This window comes from Tachysurus fulvidraco, chromosome 9 (assembly GCF_022655615.1).
Source record: "Tachysurus fulvidraco isolate hzauxx_2018 chromosome 9, HZAU_PFXX_2.0, whole genome shotgun sequence".
NCBI lineage: Eukaryota > Metazoa > Chordata > Actinopteri > Siluriformes > Bagridae > Tachysurus > Tachysurus fulvidraco.
Window position 1 is genome coordinate 22406852 of NC_062526.1, and position 19590 is coordinate 22426441.

The 19590-nt window shown below is 40.4% G+C and overlaps 1 protein-coding gene across 5 annotated transcripts in view; it reads left to right on the plus strand.

Annotated features, from left to right (window-relative positions):
• The window catches only part of wasf1 (WASP family member 1), a 70337-nt gene extending 56133 nt beyond the window's left edge, over positions 1–14204 (plus strand). For 2 of the 5 annotated variants that reach the window (XM_047818450.1, XM_047818451.1), the window contains exons 6-11: positions 1817–1900; positions 5913–5969; positions 7929–8095; positions 8470–8640; positions 11936–12483; positions 12775–14204. In XM_047818450.1, the coding sequence (XP_047674406.1) occupies positions 1817–1900; positions 5913–5969; positions 7929–8095; positions 8470–8640; positions 11936–12483; positions 12775–12932 (1185 nt within the window). In that variant the 3' untranslated portion in view covers positions 12933–14204. The remainder of the gene's footprint in view (positions 1–1816; positions 1901–5912; positions 5970–7928; positions 8096–8469; positions 8641–11935; positions 12484–12774) is intronic. The other 3 variants (XM_047818452.1, XM_047818453.1, XM_047818454.1) reach the window with 3 other exon arrangements.
• Positions 14205–19590: the final 5386 nt, after the last annotated feature.

Consider the following 19590-nt stretch of genomic DNA (forward strand, 5'->3'; position numbering starts at 1 on the left):
CATAGATGCATGCGAGCGGCGCATCCTCGCTCTCCCTATAGTCAGGGCTAGAGAGAGAAGAGCGAGCACACAAGGAGAGAAGGAGCTAGTGGAGCGATCGAGTCAACCACTTATAGCAGAGCTGCACGCTTATATACCCCATGATAGAGACTCACTCGTTCTCCACTCTGATAGTCATTAGACTCTCTCTCTCTCTCTCTCTCTCTCTCTCCTCCTTATATTCTCTCTCTCTCTTCCTTATATTCTCTCTCTCTCTCTCTCTCTCTCTGTCTTCCTTATATTCATTCTCTCTCTCTCTCTCTCTCTCTCTCTCTCTCTCTCTCTCTCTCCATGTTGACAAAGCATGGATTAATATACACTTGTTATTTTAACACATTTACATAGTAAATAGTTACATACACACAATACAAGACATTGGACGAGATGAGAAAAAAAGCTCAATGTTGAAAAAGAGATAAGAATAAACCAATCCATCCTAATACATACATCTAGTGTGTCACACAAACGTATTCTCCAAGATTCACATGATCACGTCGGCCCCCGGCTGTAAATCAGCAGTTACAGTGCATGTCTATCAGACCTGCCCCACTCCCCCACCCACAGTTACCATGGCGATTGCACCTCTAATTCAGTTAGGGTCGTATCAAATTCTGAGCGATTACAAGCTGACCAAAGCTCTATATGTACATTTTATTGTAGAGTTATGATCAGATTGATTGGTAACACTTGACATGAGTGCTTCCTTTGCTTACATTATATACTTACATACTTATATGGGTGGTATGGGTTGAGGTATGGGTGGGAATGGTTGTGGTTAGGTGTTTGTGGGTGTGGTTAGATGTTAGTGAGTATGTCTGGGTGTGGTTAGGTGTATGTTTATGGTGTTAAGTGTGGATCGGTTTAGTGTGTGTGGTTAGGTGTGTGGAGAGGTGAGAGGGGATGTGTCTGTGTGTGATGTGGTTAGGTGTGTGTTGAGGGATGGTAGGGGATGTGTCTGTGTGTGATGTGGTTAGGTGTGTGTTGAGGGATGGTAGGGGACGTGTCTGTGTGTTAGGTGTGTGTTGAGGGATGGTAGGGGACGTGTCTGTGTGTGATGTGGTTAGGTGTGTGTTGAGCGATGGTAGGGGACGTGTCTGTGTGTGATGTGGTTAGGTGTGTGTTGAGGGATGGTAGGGGACATGTCTGTGTGTGATGTGGTTAGGTGTGTGTGGTTAGGTGTATGTTGAGGGATGGTAGGGGACGGACGTGTCCGTGTGTGATGTGGTTAGGTGTGTGTGGTTAGGTGTATGTTGAGGGATGGTAGGGGACGTGCCTGTGTGTGATGTGGTTAGGTGTGTGTGGTTAGGTGTATGTTGAGGGATGGTAGGGGACGGACGTGTCCGTGTGTGATGTGGTTAGGTGTGTGTGGTTAGGTGTATGTTGAGGGATGGTAGGGGACGGACGTGTCCGTGTGTGATGTGGTTAGGTGTGTGTGGTTAGGTGTATGTTGAGCGATGGTAGGGGACGTGCCTGTGTGTGATGTGGTTAGGTGTATGTTTGTGTTGTTAACTGTGAGTGGCTACGGTTAGGTGTATAGTGGGTGTGCCTCCTGTAGAAAACTATCATGTGACTATACACTAATCTCCCATACTGAAGCATAGAGTTACCATGACTATGGAAATCTCTCTAGAGCACACGCGAACTTCCGTGATAATCTTTTACCTCTTTACTATCCGTCTCTACCGATTCCATGTAGCTCTGTGTTCTTTTCAGCTTCTGTGCCTCTGATCTCTTCCTGTCTCTTCTTCTCTCTATGTTCTCTCTCTCTCTCTCGGAGTCTGAACAGCTTGAGGTGCCTTATCTAACTTTTCTGCAGGGTTTTATGGGTAGCCCCCATGAGCTTCTTCCTTTCATGCCTGAGGTAAGACCGTAAACAAACCGCTTGGAAACAAGGAACAACAGATTCCGTAAGCCTGCTGCCCAGTTCCCACTAAAATCCTAATCCCTGAACCCATTAACCTGCACAGTAACTACCACCCACTGCAACATGCACTTCTTCATTTATGCTGTCTAATTAGGAAAATCTCAAGCGTACATTAATTGTGAGGGTGTAACGGTACACAACATCCATATATGTTTTCTATACGTTCTTTACATTCAGTATTATAAATGGACCATAACGTATGATCTGTTCAAACCCTTTCTTTATAGATATGTTTTTTTTTAATCCTATGTTCTTCTGCGATGTGTATTAACTTCCCAATCATTGCGCTGATCGTCTTGTATCGGAATATATCAGTGTGTTGGTGTGTATTAGCATTATAGATGTATATAATGGTCCAACACTCACTGTCCTTTAGCCTCATAACTTACCGAGAAGAATTTGTTCACCAGACCTTAACGATTTGAGGGAGTTTTCCGGGTTCTGCTCCCTGCCGAGCGTAACCATAACCGTTTCCGCTGATATAATATACTATACGCTCTAATATACACTACACTCTTAAAAGTAATGGTTCTGTATAGAACCTAAATCGGTTCTATCACTTGCTTCATATAGACTCTTATAAATAAAGTTAAAACAATGGAGTTCTTTTAAGAACCATTTGGGGAACCAAAAATGGTTCTTCAATAGCATCAATGAATGAAAATAAAAACTCTTTTTTTTTTGGTTCTTCCTGGTATCTTTAATTTTAAGAGTGTATACAATTGCAAGGAATCACTATTTTTAAGAGTGTAGTGCACTTAGGCTTGTGAAAGCAGCTTATTTAAAAGAAATATCGATTAAAGCTTGAACCTCATGTTAAATGAAAAACACCGTATTGTTACACGTCTACCTTTATCCAGATGTATCGACAGATGTGTAACTAAGTGCTATTTCGTGTTACAGAAGGTCTGTATTGTAACTCAAAACCCAGAGAATGATACAGTAATAGTCCAAATGTTCTGCTCTTTTCTTCTGATTTTGCCGCAGTAACGTGAGCCAGTAAATCTGGCACGGATCGCATGAACGCAGGCCAAAATGAGTGTGAATTTTTATTCATTTACATGAAAGACAGTGTGCCTGCGAAGTGGTTCGGTTTAATACAAATTTGGATTTATTTCATTTCAGCCCTAATTTTATGCCCTAAGTTCAAATAAATCGCGAGTGCCGTGTTGCAGGTGATCTACAACGAATAATACATAAATAGAGTCATAGCCCAATGTTTAATTATGTGTTTGTTCGGGGTTACTGGAACTGATTTGGATTTTAAAGAGACTCCAGAAAGATCTGAAATTATATGAAGTCTGACATGTTTTATAATTCTGTATGAATGCTTTGTAATGCTGATTTAATGCATCGAGTCATATTGTAAAACTGTATGAGGTTTTTTACATGAATATCATCTTGTAATTCTTCCAATTCTGCTTTTACAGCCTGCTGTAAAATCTTCCGATTCTGCTTTCTACAGTTACAGTACCTCACTATCCTGCCATTTAAAATCCTCCATCTTTTCTTTATAGTAGCATGAAATTGTGACAAATACCATTTGGATTAATGTAGAAGTCACATGAAATTTGGATTCCGATCGTTCACTCAGCCGTCGAGCCAGAAAAGGTTCGTATTCGGGCCACTTTTGCTTGCTGTGTAAACAAAGTCCAGACACAGTAGATAAATAAACAACCAAAAAGAGAAACATCTTTTGTGAAGCGTCCGTATTTACATAACACGTCTCGTCTCGAAATACGAGCTGAGGTGTTAGCGTGAAGGTGGAGATGACTGAGATATTAAATATGTCTGTTGTAACTGTAGAAGCAGAGATAAGTTTCTGAAGCTAATACTGATCATATGATATGAGTGATAATGAGGAGTTTGATCAAGTAAGGACAGAATAACGTTCTCAGCTAGACCACGGAAGACTCCGGGCTAGCTAGTGATAATGGTACTGAATATTTTACAGAAGTTAATAAATAATGTTATGCTTTGAGATAAATAACTGAAACTTCAACACCTAAAGAGTGTGTGTGTGTGTGTGTGTGTGTGTGTGTGTGTGTGTGTGTGTCAGAGAGTTTTCCTAAACCTTTAATCATTTATATTCCCTTTATAACGGACAGAAAATAGAACACGGTCACTTTGACTCATCGCTCTCGATCTCACCGTTCTTCCATCCAAACTGCTACATGCATGTCACATTACTAATATATTAATACTACAATATTCCTTTAAGTACCTTTTCCAATACTTCAAATTATTATGATTAAATGAATTAGGCCTTACTCAAGTAATCGACCAAAAAAAAATAAGTAATCGATGGTGGATTAGTAAAATTCCTGTTCAGAGTTGTTTTAATATTATTCCATACATACTACATCCTCTCATCATGGAGTTTATTAGGAACCTGTACTGGGAATCAGCCAATCATATGGCAGAAGCACAATGCAGAAAATTATCCAGATAAAGGTCAAGAGCTTCAGATAATGTCCACGTACAACATAAGTGTGAAGAGAAAATGTGATCTTTGACCGTGACATAAATGTTGGTCGTTGGTTGCCAGATATTATATTGATTTCTGGATTTTTCTGGAGGTCACACTAAGGCTCGAATAGACACTCTTTACAGACGTGACGAGCAGAAAAGCAATTCAGAAATCACAACACACCAAATCCTGAGGTTCTAGTTTGTTCTCCTGATGTGGTTTCTAACATCTGTCTGATGATTTGACGTGTTGCGTTCTGCTTTTCTTCTCACCATGGTTGTATAGAGTGGTTGGAATCAGTCTGACTGTTTTCTTTTGACCCACTTTCTCAACAACTCGGTGTTTTCACCCACAGAACTGGATGTTTTTGCGTAGTAATTTTCTATTTAAATTTTATTCGTATAGCGCTTTTAAAAATGGGCGTGTTTGTGTTTATCCCTATTGAGCAAGACTGCGGCGACTGTGGCAAAGAAAACTCCCTTAGATCGATGAGGAAGAAACGTTGAAGGGAACCAGTCTCAAAAGGGAACCTCATCCTCATTTGGGTGACAATGGAGGGTGTGATTATAAACTGTTATAAACACCAGAAAGAGTTATTATGAATGATGTCCTTTCTATAGTAATATACAGTCAGACAATTGTGTATTGATCAGGAGCTTGTTGTCCGTAAATACCACATGTAGTTGGTAGAATAAAACTGAGCTGGTTCATCTCTTAGTGCCTCGGTAGTATTGTATAGTTTTTGTGTAACGCTGTGTAAACAATACAGACACTCGATTGGGTCGGATGAATGGGATCCGGTTGAGTTCGGGTTCCTTTCGAGGTTTCTTCCTCGTATCAAACATTTCCTCCCCACCGTCACCTCATTACGGATGATTTTAAATTTTAATGTTAAACTTTATTCATTTTATTCAAAATTTAGTCTGTTTTCTGTAAAGTTGCTTTGCGACATTGTCTGGTATTAAAAGCGTTATACAGATAAAATCAAACCGAATCAAACAGCGCGTCTGTGCCACTGTATCACAGAGATCACTTTTTTTCTTCATTCTGATTTTTGATGTAAACATTAACTGAAGCTTTGGACTCGTATCTACATGATTATATAAACTATGATGCTGCCACGTGACTGATGCGTTTGTGTATTTGTTCCTTTTGTGCGTTTTTTTTTTCTGTGCATTCTTTCTGTATTCTGTAAAAATCCTTTACATTTTGTTGAAAAAATTCTGCTTTTCTTTCAATCCCGGGAGTCGCAAAATATTTTTGTTTCGCCCCGAAATGTATAGTTTTAATGCTGTCTCTTATTATTTATGTTGTACAGCATTCATCTTTTAATATATTTTTTCCCCCAGCTTTTTAGGATGTTCATGCAAGGCTCTGCAAGCATGATGTGTTTATTTTGTGCTTGGCCCTGTGGCACATTGTTATACATTACGCTATGATTAAGCATGTGGTGCTTTTCTTTTTCATTTCTTCTTGTAGTTACAGGATCCTCGCTTGTATGATCAGGTCTATAAGTATTTAGACCTTCCAGGGCAGGTATGTGAAATAGAGACTGTACGATATATGTGTAGACTTTTTTTCTAAATAGCCAGTAAGGCATCTTACATCTTTACAGGGAACAAAGGAATCTATGGCTATTTTTTTTTTTCACGTTATTTAAGATTCAATCCATATTTTCAGGTGAACTAAATACCAGCTATTATTCAGGGTGATCTATTCGAATATATTTTGTTTTCTGCATGAGACACTGAGACGGTCTAAACATATCGTGTCAGGTTTTACATCAGTGATTTGTAGAGGTCCTAATAATAGTTTGCACACTAAGTAAGTGCCAAAAATCATCCCCTGAGATATGAACAAATCAAATCAAACAGCAGAGTATGGATCATCCTGACTCCTGACTGTCATAAACAGACTCCTATTATAAGCCATATAGATTTATTTGTTTCCTGTGTGTTCCTCTGTGTGTCTGTATCAATAAGCTGTGGCATATTCCGCACCGTATGTGTGTGTGTTTCTTTGCGGTGATGGCTGCACAACTGACCCTGCTTTATCTCCTAATGGATGAAGGACTTTGCTCTTACTTACTTTGCATGTGTGTGAATCCTCCTTTAAGTATTCTGGGCTAAAAGGACAGGTTTAGAATAGTGTGGGTGTGCGGGTGTGTGTGCATGTGTGGGTGTGGGTGTGGGTGTGTGTGCGGGTGTGAATGGGGTGGGAGTGTCTGTTTGGGTGGTAGTGTATCATGTGGATGTGTGTGTGTATGGGGTGTGAGTGTCTGTGTGGGTGGGTGTGAGTGTCTGTGTGGGTGGGTGTGTGTGCGTGTGTGTGTGCATGTGTGTATGGGGTGTGAGTGTCTGTGTGAGTGAGTGTGTGTGCGTGTGTGGGTGGGTGTGAGTGTCTGTGTGGGTGGGTGTGTGTGCGTGTGTGTGTGCATGTGTGTATGGGGTGTGAGTGTCTGTGTGAGTGAGTGTGTGTGCGTGTGTGTGTGTGTATGGGGTGTGAGTGTCTGTGTGAGTGAGTGTGTGTGTATGGGGTGTGAGTGTCTGTGTGGATGTGTGTGTATGGGGTGGGAGTGTCTGTGTGGGTGTGTGTGTGTGCATGTGTGTGTGGGGTGTGAGTGTCTGTGTGGGTGGGTGTGAGTGTCTGTGTGGGTGGGTGGGAGTGTCTGTGTGGGAGGGTGGGAGTGTCTGTGTGGGTGTGTGTGTGTGCATGTGTGTATGGGATGTGAGTGTCTGTGTGGGTGGGTGGGAGTGTCTGTGTGGGAGGGCGTGTGTGTGTGCATGTGTGTATGGGGTGTGAGTGTCTGTGTGGGTGGGTGGGAGTGTCTGTGTGGGAGGGTGGGAGTGTCTGTGTGGGTGTGTGTGTGTGCATGTGTGTATGGGATGTGAGTGTCTGTGTGGGTGGGTGGGAGTGTCTGTGTGGGAGGGCGTGTGTGTGTGCATGTGTGTATGGGGTGTGAGTGTCTGTGTGGGTGGGTGGGAGTGTCTGTGTGGGAGGGCGTGTGTGTGTGTGCATGTGTGTATGGGGTGTGAGTGTCTGTGTGGGTGGGAATGTATGGGCTGAGCGTGTGTGTGTGGGTGGGTGTGTGTCTGTGGGTGTGTGTGTGTATGGGGTGTGTATGTGTGTATCTGTGTAGGTGTGTTTGTGCGCACACACTAACATACTTATAAATGCACGAGAAGAAAGGTCTAGAGGAAGTGCATTTTTAGCGATACACAAATCAGCATAAAAGGTCAAGAGTGCAGAAGTGTAGATTTGATTCGACATGACACATACAGATAAACTGTGGATGTCAATATCTCCTCCTTTCTTCTTTGCTTTCCTCTGATTTCTCCTCTTTTTTTTTTTTTTTGCTCTCTACACTTAAAACACTAAATTCCCCAAATTCCCACCACCTTCCCAACTCCTTGCCCAGCTCTTTTGCAGATGACTGTTTCTATAACTGTTGGTCCATTTTGTGATGATAAAATAACTCTGTGTCTCTTGACTCAGCTAAAGAACATCGATCGTCCTGCAGAACCAGAGAAAGTACCACGAGCTCCTCATGACCGCAAAAAGGAGTGGCAGAAGCTGGCTTTAGGGGCAGAGCTGGCAGAAGATGACAATGAAGATAAACACAAAGATGCTAGCAATGGCTTGGCATCCTACCATGACCCCAGGTGTGTGTGTGTGTGTGTGTGTGTGTGTGTGTGTGTGTGTGTGTGTGTGTGTGTGTGTGTGTGTGTGTGTGTGTGTGTGTGTGTGTGTGTGTGTGTGTGTGTGTGCATGCATGTGTGTGTTTGTGTGCACGCGTGTGTGTGTGTGTGTGTGAATATTTAACTCTATATGTAATCATGGTGTGTGCATGCGTGCGTGTGTGTGTGTGTGTGTGTGAATATTTAACTCTATATGTAATCATGGTGTGTGCATGTGTGTGTGTACGCATGTGCATGTGTGTGTGTGTGTGTGTGTGTGTGTGTGTGTGTGTGTGTGTGTGTGTGTGTGTGTGTGTGTAAAACTCTCCTTTTTAATTTGGTTGTTTTACCATTTTCAGGCAAATGTACATGGATCATCTGGATGGTTCGTTCTCTCTGGCTGCTTTGCCGTACTCTCAGATGAGCGAACTGCTCAACCGCACAGGAGAGCGCATGTACGGTCGACCTCACGAGCCTCCACCACCTCCACCGTCACACCCTGCAGACATCAAGCCTGCCTCCGCCATCAGGTACACACACATATACAGTGCTATAAAAATGTATTTGCTGATTTATTAACCTGAGTAATAACACAGAGTAAAATGCAGTTTATCAGTGATGATTTAAGAAAAAAAAAAACATATATAAAAAAAATATATAAGTGCAAACACACACACACACACACACACACACACACACACACACACACACACACACACACACACACACGCATTCCCTCACACCTTAGACTTTAATGTCACATTTCCATCTGCTGCCTTCTATTTATAATTTATACATACATTATTCAGTGAAAGTGCCTTTTCATTCCCAAACAGTTTCTTCACCTATTGAAAATCTCTTATCTTAGCGTTTCAGACGTGATATTGTTGGTTCGGGGTTGAATTTCTGGCACAACAAGAACATAACTAAAGCTGAAAGGTGTATAAAATGACTCACTTTATATCAAACTGTGCTTCATGAAAACATAAAGTAAACTGCGATCTTTATTTACTTTCCCTCAAATTGCTGATTCCACAGAAAACATACCAAATTAATCTTTTGTACTTATTCTGTCTACTGGCTTTATTGCTATTTTTACACCACCGATAAAGGACATTTGTCCCCATAGTCTTGTTTCTCAGGCAACCTTGTGTACAAAAGGAGTCTTTCATGGCACTTTTGTCCTTGTTTAGCCATCGTGGTCACGTGATCTAAACATGGCGGACATCCTGGCAGGAGACGGACAGATATTTCTGTTGACAGATGTTTTTGAAGGGTTCTACTCTGGTAATTACACAGTACTGATGCACCCTAGATACCCTAAAAGGGCAGGATCAAGTATCTGGGGCAAACTGTTGGTAAATGCAACCGTCAACAAATGTTGGAAATAAGTGCATTGTAAATGATTTGCAAAAAAACAAACAAAAAAAAAATTGAACCTTATTGAAGATGGGATAAACGTCGAGAGCTTGGTGTTGGAGCTTGAGCTGCTAACGAGTCTGTAGTAAAGCCCTGGATACTGTGTTTTGTTTCAGACAGCAGGGTTCATGAGAATACACATGGTGGCTTTGCAGATGCAGCATTTATTGTAAATGCCCTCGTTGGAGGGAAGAGAGACTGTGGTGACGTGCTCAGCTATTTTCACTCCCCGCAGCAGGATCTTGTGGGCTTCAGTTGCAAACCAAACAGCTGCTTATAATGCTCTCTGAGGTCAAAAACAAAGGCTTGCTCTTCTCAGTCTCAGGAAGAAACCTAGAGAAGAGATTTTAACCTAGAGATGAGATTCAGCTGAGGTTCTCTACACTGCTCATCACAAACATCTTGACTTTCTCCCAGGTGGATTACGCCGTGTTATGTACAGCTTTCTCAAATATCCCAGGCATAAACATTGTTAACCCTAACAATATAATACAAATTGTTGATTGATTAAATATGAGTGGTTTGAATGGAATTTGTCTTTGCTCAGGAATTTTGCCATGTTGTATAGATAAATACTGTAACTAATGTACATATGGGATTAAGGTCAAAAACGTGCTGCTTTTATACAAAATGGATCCTTGAACTAAAACAACCAAAAATGTCCTTTTTTAAAATAGGTTTAAGCTTAAGCTTAAATACTAAAGGCCAGTGGTAAATAAAAATACTGAAGGCCAGTGGTAAATAAAAATACTGAAGGCCAGTGGTAAATAAAAATACTGAAGGCCAGTGGTAAATAAAAATACTAAAGGCCAGAGGTAAATAAAAAAATACTAAAGGCCAGTGGTAAACAAAAAAATACTAAAGGCCAGTGGTAAATAAAAATACTAAAGGCCAGAGGTAAATAAAAATACTGAATGCCAGTGGTAAATTAAAAAAAAAAAAATACGTACAAAGTACTGACACTGGAGACTCCTTATATAAATGATAAATAAGCTTACTTTACACAAAGTTTTTCCACAGGCTTGTGTGGTAAATAAATTTTATTGCCCCTAACCTAGTAGATATTAAACTACTACAATAATTTTTAGACATTTTGCATCAGACTTCTGCAAGCACTCTGCAAGTAGTCATGTAGAAGCTCTACCCCATTTTCCTCCATCTTATATGATGAATAAGGAAGGAAGGAAGGAAGGAAGGAAGGGTTCTACTGTGGAATAAAGAGAGGGATGGAAGGAAGGAAGGGTTCAACTCTGAAAGGGAGGGAGGAAGGAAGGAAGGTAAAATAAAGACACACACCACAGCAGCTGAATGTGTGTAAATTTTGCACATTAGGCAACCTATTATTTGCTGTTTAGTGTCACAGTGCATTGACTCCAAAAGGCTTATAAATCCACAATCCAACTGAGTTTTTGAGATTGCACAGTTTATCATTTTATACCCTCCCCTTTTCTCCTTAACCCTGAAGCAGAAGTGGTAGAAATCTGTCCTTTCTGATTAAATGCTTTAAAAGTTGAAACAATCAGTACTGCAAAATCCTTCATCACCATATCGATAATAATATTCTTTTCTTCGTTCAATAATTCATTTTTAAAAATGTGGTTATTATTAGGTCTAGTCAATATGGGACATCTTGGTGTTCAAGTCCCGGTCATTGTTACTATAGAAACGATTATGTATTAGAATTATCAGTGAACCTGTGATTTATAGGGAACCTAACCAGAGCTACTGTCAGAACTGCTGTTCTAACATTTATCAATAACTTATGAACAAACCGATTCGAGACCTCAACCATGTTGTAGTATAAATATTAATAATGATCAAAACACCAAAGTATTTCTTTTTAAACGTGTCAGTTTGTCGTTACTGTATCAGCTGCACCATTCTCTTCCTAGGTTATTCCTCGCTTGGCTTTGTAGCAAGGCTTGACCCAATTATAAAGATGATTTATACCTTTTACTCTCCTCCCTCTTCTAATCATGCTCTCTTTCTCCTTCTGTTTTATTTACGACAATAAAATGAGAACAAAACTCTCAGAGCGATACGAGCGGAGATGTTGGTTTTTCCTCCATCTCTCACAGCGTTTCACGACTCTCACGTCGATCTTTTCCAAACTTTGGTGAAAGCTGGATAGAAAGAAAATAATAAAAAAAATATATATAAAAAAAAAATGTAAAAAAAAATATTAAAAAAAATAATTAAAAAAATATTTTTTTAATAACACCCTTTCCTAAATTACTAAATTATTATAACTATATAATTAATTTATAATAATATATTTATATAATATATATATAATTATTATAACTAATTATTTAAAAAAAAAAGAAGAAGATCAAGATCAAAAATGCAATAAATCAACTCAACATAAAATTATCAATGTTTTTTTTGTTGTTGTTGTTTCTATAGCTCCAGTTCAGGTTTCTCCGACAGTCGTCCTCAGTCTCCGGCCCGCACTCCTGTGTTCTTGAACCCCAATGCTCCACCCCCTCCTCCCCCACCACTTCCCCCACCCCCTCCTCCTCTCCCATCCACCGTATCAGGCTCAAGCATGCGCAGTTCACAGCCTCCCCCGATCCCGCCATTACCTTCCCAGCAACCCCTTGCTATACCCCCTCCTCCTGCACCCCTTCAAATTGCCCCTGGTGTATTACACCCTGCCCCTCCTCCTGTGGCTCCACCTCTTCATTCTTCCCCAGCCCGACTACAGCAGGACAAAGTCTTGCTCCCTGGATTGGGAGATGGCTCCGTCTTACCTCCTCCTCCCCCACCACCTCCTCTGCCCCACCCAGGGGCCAGAAGCTCCCCTCCTTGTCAGCCTCCAGGTCCACCCCCTGTGCCTTCATTCCCAGTTTCAACTCCGCCCACTCACTCGGGTCACGAAGTCAAAAGACATCCATCAAACCTGCCGCCAATCAGCGACGCACGCAGTGTCCTATTAGAAGCCATTCGTAAAGGTAATAGGAACCTTTGACTGTTGACCCACCCCCCACCCCGGTAGATTCTCAGTAGATTGTTTTGTCTGCTTTTTTTGTTTCAGGCATATTTATCACATTTTGTTTATTCCTTTTGGACATATTTAGTAGATTGTTTATTATCTGTTTTTTTCACTTAGTAGCTTGTTTAGTCTGAATACACAATAGACTCTTTAGTCTGATGTCGATGTATTTATAAACAGTTTATGTTTATATATATAGATCCCTTTAAATCTCTGAGTAATTCTGTTTCTGTGCCTCTTTCTCTCTCAGGTATCCAGCTGAGGAAGGTCGAGGAGCAAAGGGAACAGGAGGCTAAGCACGAGCGTGTGGGCAACGACGTAGCCACTATCTTGTCCCGACGCATCGCCGTAGAGTACAGCGACTCTGAAGACGACTCCGAGTTCGATGAGGTCGACTGGATGGAGTGAGAGCAAAGAAGAAGGAAGAGACGAGATGAATAGCTAGGAAGGAATATTTAGAAAGAAATTACAATGTTAAGAAAAAAATTGTGTCTCGTTTTTTTTCTCCGTCCTGCTTCCACGGTTCACAGTGTGGTATGTTGCAGGAAATTTTGTCTCTCCACATTTACATTTACATTTCCAGCATTTGGCAGACACCCTTGTCGAGAGGGACTTGCATTATCTCATGTTTATACAACTTAGCAATTGAAGGTTAAGGGCCTTGCTCAGGAGCCCAGCAGTGGCAACTTGGTGGACCTGGGATTCGAACTCACAACCTTTCGATCGGTAGTCCGACACCTTAACCCCTAGGTTACCTGACGTCGCCAGTTGTCTTTTTTCTGTATGTTTGCTCTCATGTTTTTTATACAACATAATTTAACTTATGTTAATATTCTCAAGGTTTTTTAACGATCCTCTTTTACAATTAATGGAAATAACTCCCGATGTTGTAGCTCATTTCAAGGAGGGACCACAGAGATCCACTGTTTAGTGTTATGTAAAGGGGTCAGGGCGCCTTTAGCATCAATTCTAAGGCAATGCTGCCACCATCTGGTTTATTTTTTAATTATTATTATTATTATTTTTAAATATACGTGTATAATGAAGACATGTTGAAATTATGGCATGGTCCTTAAAAAAGAAAAAAAAAAAAAAGATTTTCATTATGATAAATTTACATATCTCTGAGCAATATGTACTGTCACTGTCTGTCTGAGTTAGTAAGAAAGAATAAATGTGGTCGAGATGCTCGTTTTCTGTTAAGATGAAGTGAAATTCAGAAAAAGAAAACGTAAGGAGTTTAAACGGTGCAGGGAGATTAGGGCAAGACGTTATGTTATGTTATGTTATGTTATGTTATATGATGTTACAGCAGGGTTCTAGCATTCAGAGGGTTCTCTACATGATGTGTTTTAATCAATAAGGAATCAGACCACTGCAGTATCAACTAAAAAAAAAAAAAACAACAACACACGGCCATACGTTTCTCCTTCTCCTGCCTTATGGTTTGTATAGACGTGTTGTTAAGTTGATGAATGTACTGTGCTGTTACTACTTTTTGCCTGCATTTCTAAACATTAGCTGTTTCTATGTTCCAGACAGGAAAATAAAAGAAGAAACAAATCAAAACTGGAAAAAAAAATCCTATCAATTTGAAGGTGTACACCTTGTAACTTATGTAACTGTTTAATGTAACAGTTCGCTTGAATTAATAAAAGCTAATGTTATGTTAAAAGCTTTCATGACACATGTAATGTCTGTGTGTTCAGGGTGGAGATGGTAAAATGATGCACTTCACCAGATGATGGTGCTGCAAACTCAAAAAAAAAAGAAAAAAAAAGAAATGTGACTTAATGCTGCAGGTTAGCAGCTATGGGGTTTATTTCTGTTGTTTATTTATTTTAAGCTTCTTAGTTTGAATGCTGAAAGCCAGTTATTTGATGAATCATTTTATGAATCATTCATTTCGATTAGGAAAAGATAATAACTGACACATTTATCGAGTCTGTTAGTGGTCCATGGGCATAAATGTGTATTGATGTGGATCAGTTTAGGATATTAGTCGTGTAGTTGTGATCTAAGCAGGTAGTGATGGATGGGCGAGAAACGATGCATGGAAATGTGACTATGTGCATTGTGGGAATTTGTGATTCACATTGTAGGAATCGTTTTTTTTTTTATTTTTTATTATTGTTAGTTTTTTTTTATGTATCTCCTCTAAAATGATGCCTCAGACGCTGTTTTGATCATTTTCTCCTGATCAGTGATTTTGGTTCAATCACATTTTTGGGGGAAATTTTCTTTATACAGCATTTTCAGTAATGCTTTTCCTAGACAGGCTCATGTGAATCCTGTAGTCTCAGGCGTCTCAGGCCACGTGTCAGACATTGTTCCAGCCCAGCACACACTATTTTGAGATGCCCTACAGCATGTCTTTGGACTGTGAGGCAGTTGTGCTAACCACAAAAGCCCTCCTTAACCCCTTAAACCACAAAATCCCTCCTTAACCCCTTAAAATATCGTTGTTTTACACAGAGAAAAAAAAACACCGTTTCCTTCAGAAATCTTTTGTAATCTTTCAGTGAGCTCATTGTTCCTTGTTTATTTATTTATTTATTTTAAATAGTCTATTAATCGATTTAAATAGAACTAAGAAACTCAAGCCAGCTTGAGTGTATTATTACACCCTTAGTTTAAACGTTATTCTCATTTAAACACGGTCAGCAGTTCTCCTTGTCGCTCACATCTTGAATTGCAGTCCTTCCTTGCCTCGAAAACAGCAAAGAAACCTACAACAAACCTGTAGGAATCCAGGCCTTTATATTAATCAATAATCAATGTGCTAATATCACAGATTTTGTCATTTATACATGAACTTATAAGAATCACTTGATACATTAAAACATAAGCATCATCAGAAAATGAGCAAATATGATATAAAGCAGTTACATAGTTGCTCTGATCATATCAAAGAATGGAAATGGTTACAGATTACTGTATTTATTGCATTTTTTAGTAAAAAAAATAAAATTCAAATTTCAGGAACTGGGGACTTTGGAGCTGTGAGGCATCAATGCGACCAGCTGGTCCATGGGACTGTTTATTAAATAAGTATGTAAAAGTAATAAAACTGGCAAATTGGATCATTTATAACACACACACACACATACACACGTATGTCTCAATCAGTATTGATTGACATATACGTACAGTGTCCTATGGATTGGTCTACATTTGATCTGCCCTTGTGGCAGAATTGTCAGTGGCTCACACTGTTGATGAAAGTTTCAGCAGGTGATGGAACAGCATCCTGAATCTTTAACTACTTGAAAAAGAACCTTAATGTCCAGAGGCTAATCCTGTGCTTTGGCACCATACTTCTTTTTACAGTATGTTTGGAAAAAAGGCAATGGGCTATGCAAAAACAAACAAAAATTCAGTGATACACAGCTACACTACAACAGATACACGCATCTCCAGGTAATTCAGGTTAACCGAAGAAATTCTAGATCGGAAGTGACCGGCCATTTGAAGGAGTGTTCTCCACTCAGACGAATCAAATAATTTTGCCATAAAGATAAGTGATATCTAGGTATAAGGGGTATGAGTAAGGTGAGAGAGTGAGGGTTTTTAATCCAAAGAACGTGCTGGTGCTTCAACTATGAAGCATGGGGGTGGTAGCATCATGTTGTTGGGTTAAAGTCAAAATTTGGTCATGATACATGAAAGAGTTCCAGCAGGATATCGATCCCTAACACACCACTAAAGGTGTAAGAAAACAGCTTAGAGACAAGAATGTGAAAGTGCTGGAGTCACCATCAGAATGCGCTGACTCTTCTGCAAAAGTTTGCTTGTGCAAGGAAGCTCACGAACCTGACTGAATTATGGCAGTTCTGTCAGAAAGAATGAACTTAAACTCTGGTAAATTATTATGAGAAGATACACTAACGCTAGGCTACACTAAGAATGTGATTCATTCATTCATTCATTCATTTTCTACCGTTTATCCGAACTACCTCGGGTCACGAGGTGCCTGTGCCTATCTCAGGTGTCATTGGGCATCAAGGATACACCCAGGATACACCCTGGACGGAGTGCCACCCATCGCAGGGCACACACACTCTCATTCACTCACACACACACACACACACACACACTACAGACAATTTTCCAGAGATGCCAATCAACCTACCATGCATGTCTTTGGACCGGGGGAGAAAACCGGAGTACCCGGAGGAAACCCCCGAGGCACCGGGAGAACATGCAAACTCGACACACAAGGCGGAGGCGGGAATCAAACCCCCAACCCCGAAGGTGTGAGGCGAACATGCTAACCACTAAGCCACCGTGCCCCCCAAAATGTGATTCAAGTTGAAGCGATTATTAGCAATACCGTCAAATACGAACAAGGTGCAGGTAACTGAAGTAACACAGGAGAGCTACGAGATTGGATGTGTGTGAAATCCTTTGGACTCAATCGTGCATGCAAAATCGTTGCTAAGATATTTAATGTAGTAGCATGATATCATCTCTAAATGAAAGTATCATCTAAAGACAACGTCTGTGTGAATCTTTTCATATTGCCATTTTCATTAAGCATTAAACGTTCACCTGCTCTGCGGGCTATAGCGCTGCATCGCGGTGTTTTCATGATGCACTCACTCAATTCTGTGTCAGAATAAAGAGAAGAATAAAGTGCTTTACTGACCACTTGCATTCAGGCCTGCCTATGTTTCCAGGAAGAGGGGTGGTTAATCATCATACACACATGCACACACACATCTGTGCATGCACTATAAACTGCACCAGGCTCTGTGGATACATTAAGTGCTAAAAAAAAAAAAAAAAACAGGGGGAAATGCAGATATGCCTAATCACTGACCTTTGTTTGTGCTTACTCACTGAATTAGATTCATTTGTTCAAGAGCGCAATAATAGCTGTAAACGTATAGATAGTAATATGTGATAGATTTACTAAAGCATGTGAGAAATTGGTCCCGTGTTCAACTTTCTCTGCAAAAACAAAAGACAGGTTTTTTTTGTGTGTGTTTAATTTCTTTAAAAGCCTAAATAGATTCCTCTACATTTATGAAATGCCATGTAAGAAGAGCTAGAAGAGTGTGTTTTAGAGCTGGGTGTTGAATAACATACATAGTCAAGAAGAGCGTGGGATGAAATAAACTCTCATGACTGGATGGCTCACAGAAAATCCCACCATTTAAATCTTTTTGTTCTTTGCCTGTCAGTTTCTGAGACACCATGGGGCTTTTGGGTTGAAAATTAATATAAAGCTAGGGGTAACTGCTGATCCCCAGTCATATTCACTCACTCACACTCTCACACACACACACTCTCACACACACTCTCTCACACACACACACACACACACACACACACACACACACACACACACACACACACACACCCCAGTCTCTAGAGATTACACAGAATGGTGCATAACTGCATAAATGAGCATGTGTTCTTAAATGGATGCTGAGTGCATATGCTGGTTGTATGAGCGTAGTTAAAGGAACACAATGTTAAAGGAACATTGGTTTTATTATATAATAAATCACAGAGTTTGTTTTGGAGCGTTAGTGTTAGATAATATAATATAAGTGTATATATTAATTCTATATATTAATATAAGATAATATAAGTGGTTAGTTCATTTTCAGTACTGGGTTAGAGGACATTCTATGATTTACAATCAACTCAGCAGACTATACTTAGCTAGTGGTGCTCAATGATAGCCAAAGATTATGGGGAGACAGGTGACTCATCAAGGTAGAAAATGGTAGAACCTTAACTTCCAGAATCTATACTATCTATGGATGTTGCTACTGTATGAAATCCAACAATGGGTTCATCTTATTAGTAAAGACTTTAAAAAGATAACCCACGCAAATGATAATCGACTAGAAGCTTAAAACATATTTAACTCAAAGTCCTGGTATGGATACAGGATCTACCAGCCCTCCAAGCTCTGGTCAAGTGGCCTTCAGCCAGCAAGAGGCTGTGAATTCTGACATGAGGCTATATAAGAAATCACAGACAGTCACTCTTCCGTAAGGTTTGGCTAAGCAGAGAAAAAAGATCTCATAGCAAAACCAAAAATCTACCTGGATAGAAGCATAGCATAGTAGAACAATGCATCACAAGTGTTAAAACTGGATTCCTTAGGTGTCTCAACTAGTTAGAACATCAAACATTGACTACGCGGGGGGCACGGTGGCTTAGTGGTTAGCACGTTTGCCTCACACCTCCAGGGTCGGGGTTCGATTCCCGCCTTCGCCTTGTGTGTGTGGAGTTTGCATGTTCTCCCCGTGCCTCGGGGGTTTCCTCTGGGTACTCTGGTTTCCTCCCCTTGTCCAAAGACATGCATGGTAGGTTGATTGGCATCTCTGGAAAAATTGTCCGTAGTGTGTGAGTGAATGAGAGTGTGTGTGCCCTATGATGGGTTCGCACTCCGTCCAGGGTGTATCCTGCCTTGATGCCCAATGACGCCTGAGATACACTTGGATAAGTGGTAGAAAATGAGTGAGTGAGATTGACGAAGCCATTAGTGGATTTTGATATGGACTCCTTCTACCTGGATGGAGGTTCAAGGAGGTTTAGAAGTTTAGAGCCACCTCAGTGCTCAGAACTGAGGGCAGGGTATTTTTTGGCATTTTGTCTAAAAGAGAGTTTTTCCCGCAGAATACCTATATTGACACAGCTGTGCAAGATGGGTGAATTTTAAACATGACAGCTTGGAGCACATGGGTTGGTTTCATGTAGCTAATCAGAGAAGAACAAAAGGTGAAAGAAGAATGGTTTATGGCTTACCAACGTGGCGTCCTCTTTCCAATCCTTTTACCGCTATGCATGGAACGGAATAAATACATTCCTGTATATGGAATACTCATAAGAGTAAGGCCTGGGCAATGTGTGAGGAAGATATCCAGCTTCCTCAAATTTGGCTAGGTCATTAATGCAGCTTTAGCAGAGCAGCTGTAAATGGAAGACCAACACTTGCAACTTCTGATTAACAACACTGACAATGTGTGTCACATACAAGAGAAGTGATGCAGTACACTGACTCAAGAGACTCTAATATCTTGAGGTTGATCATCAAGATTCAGAT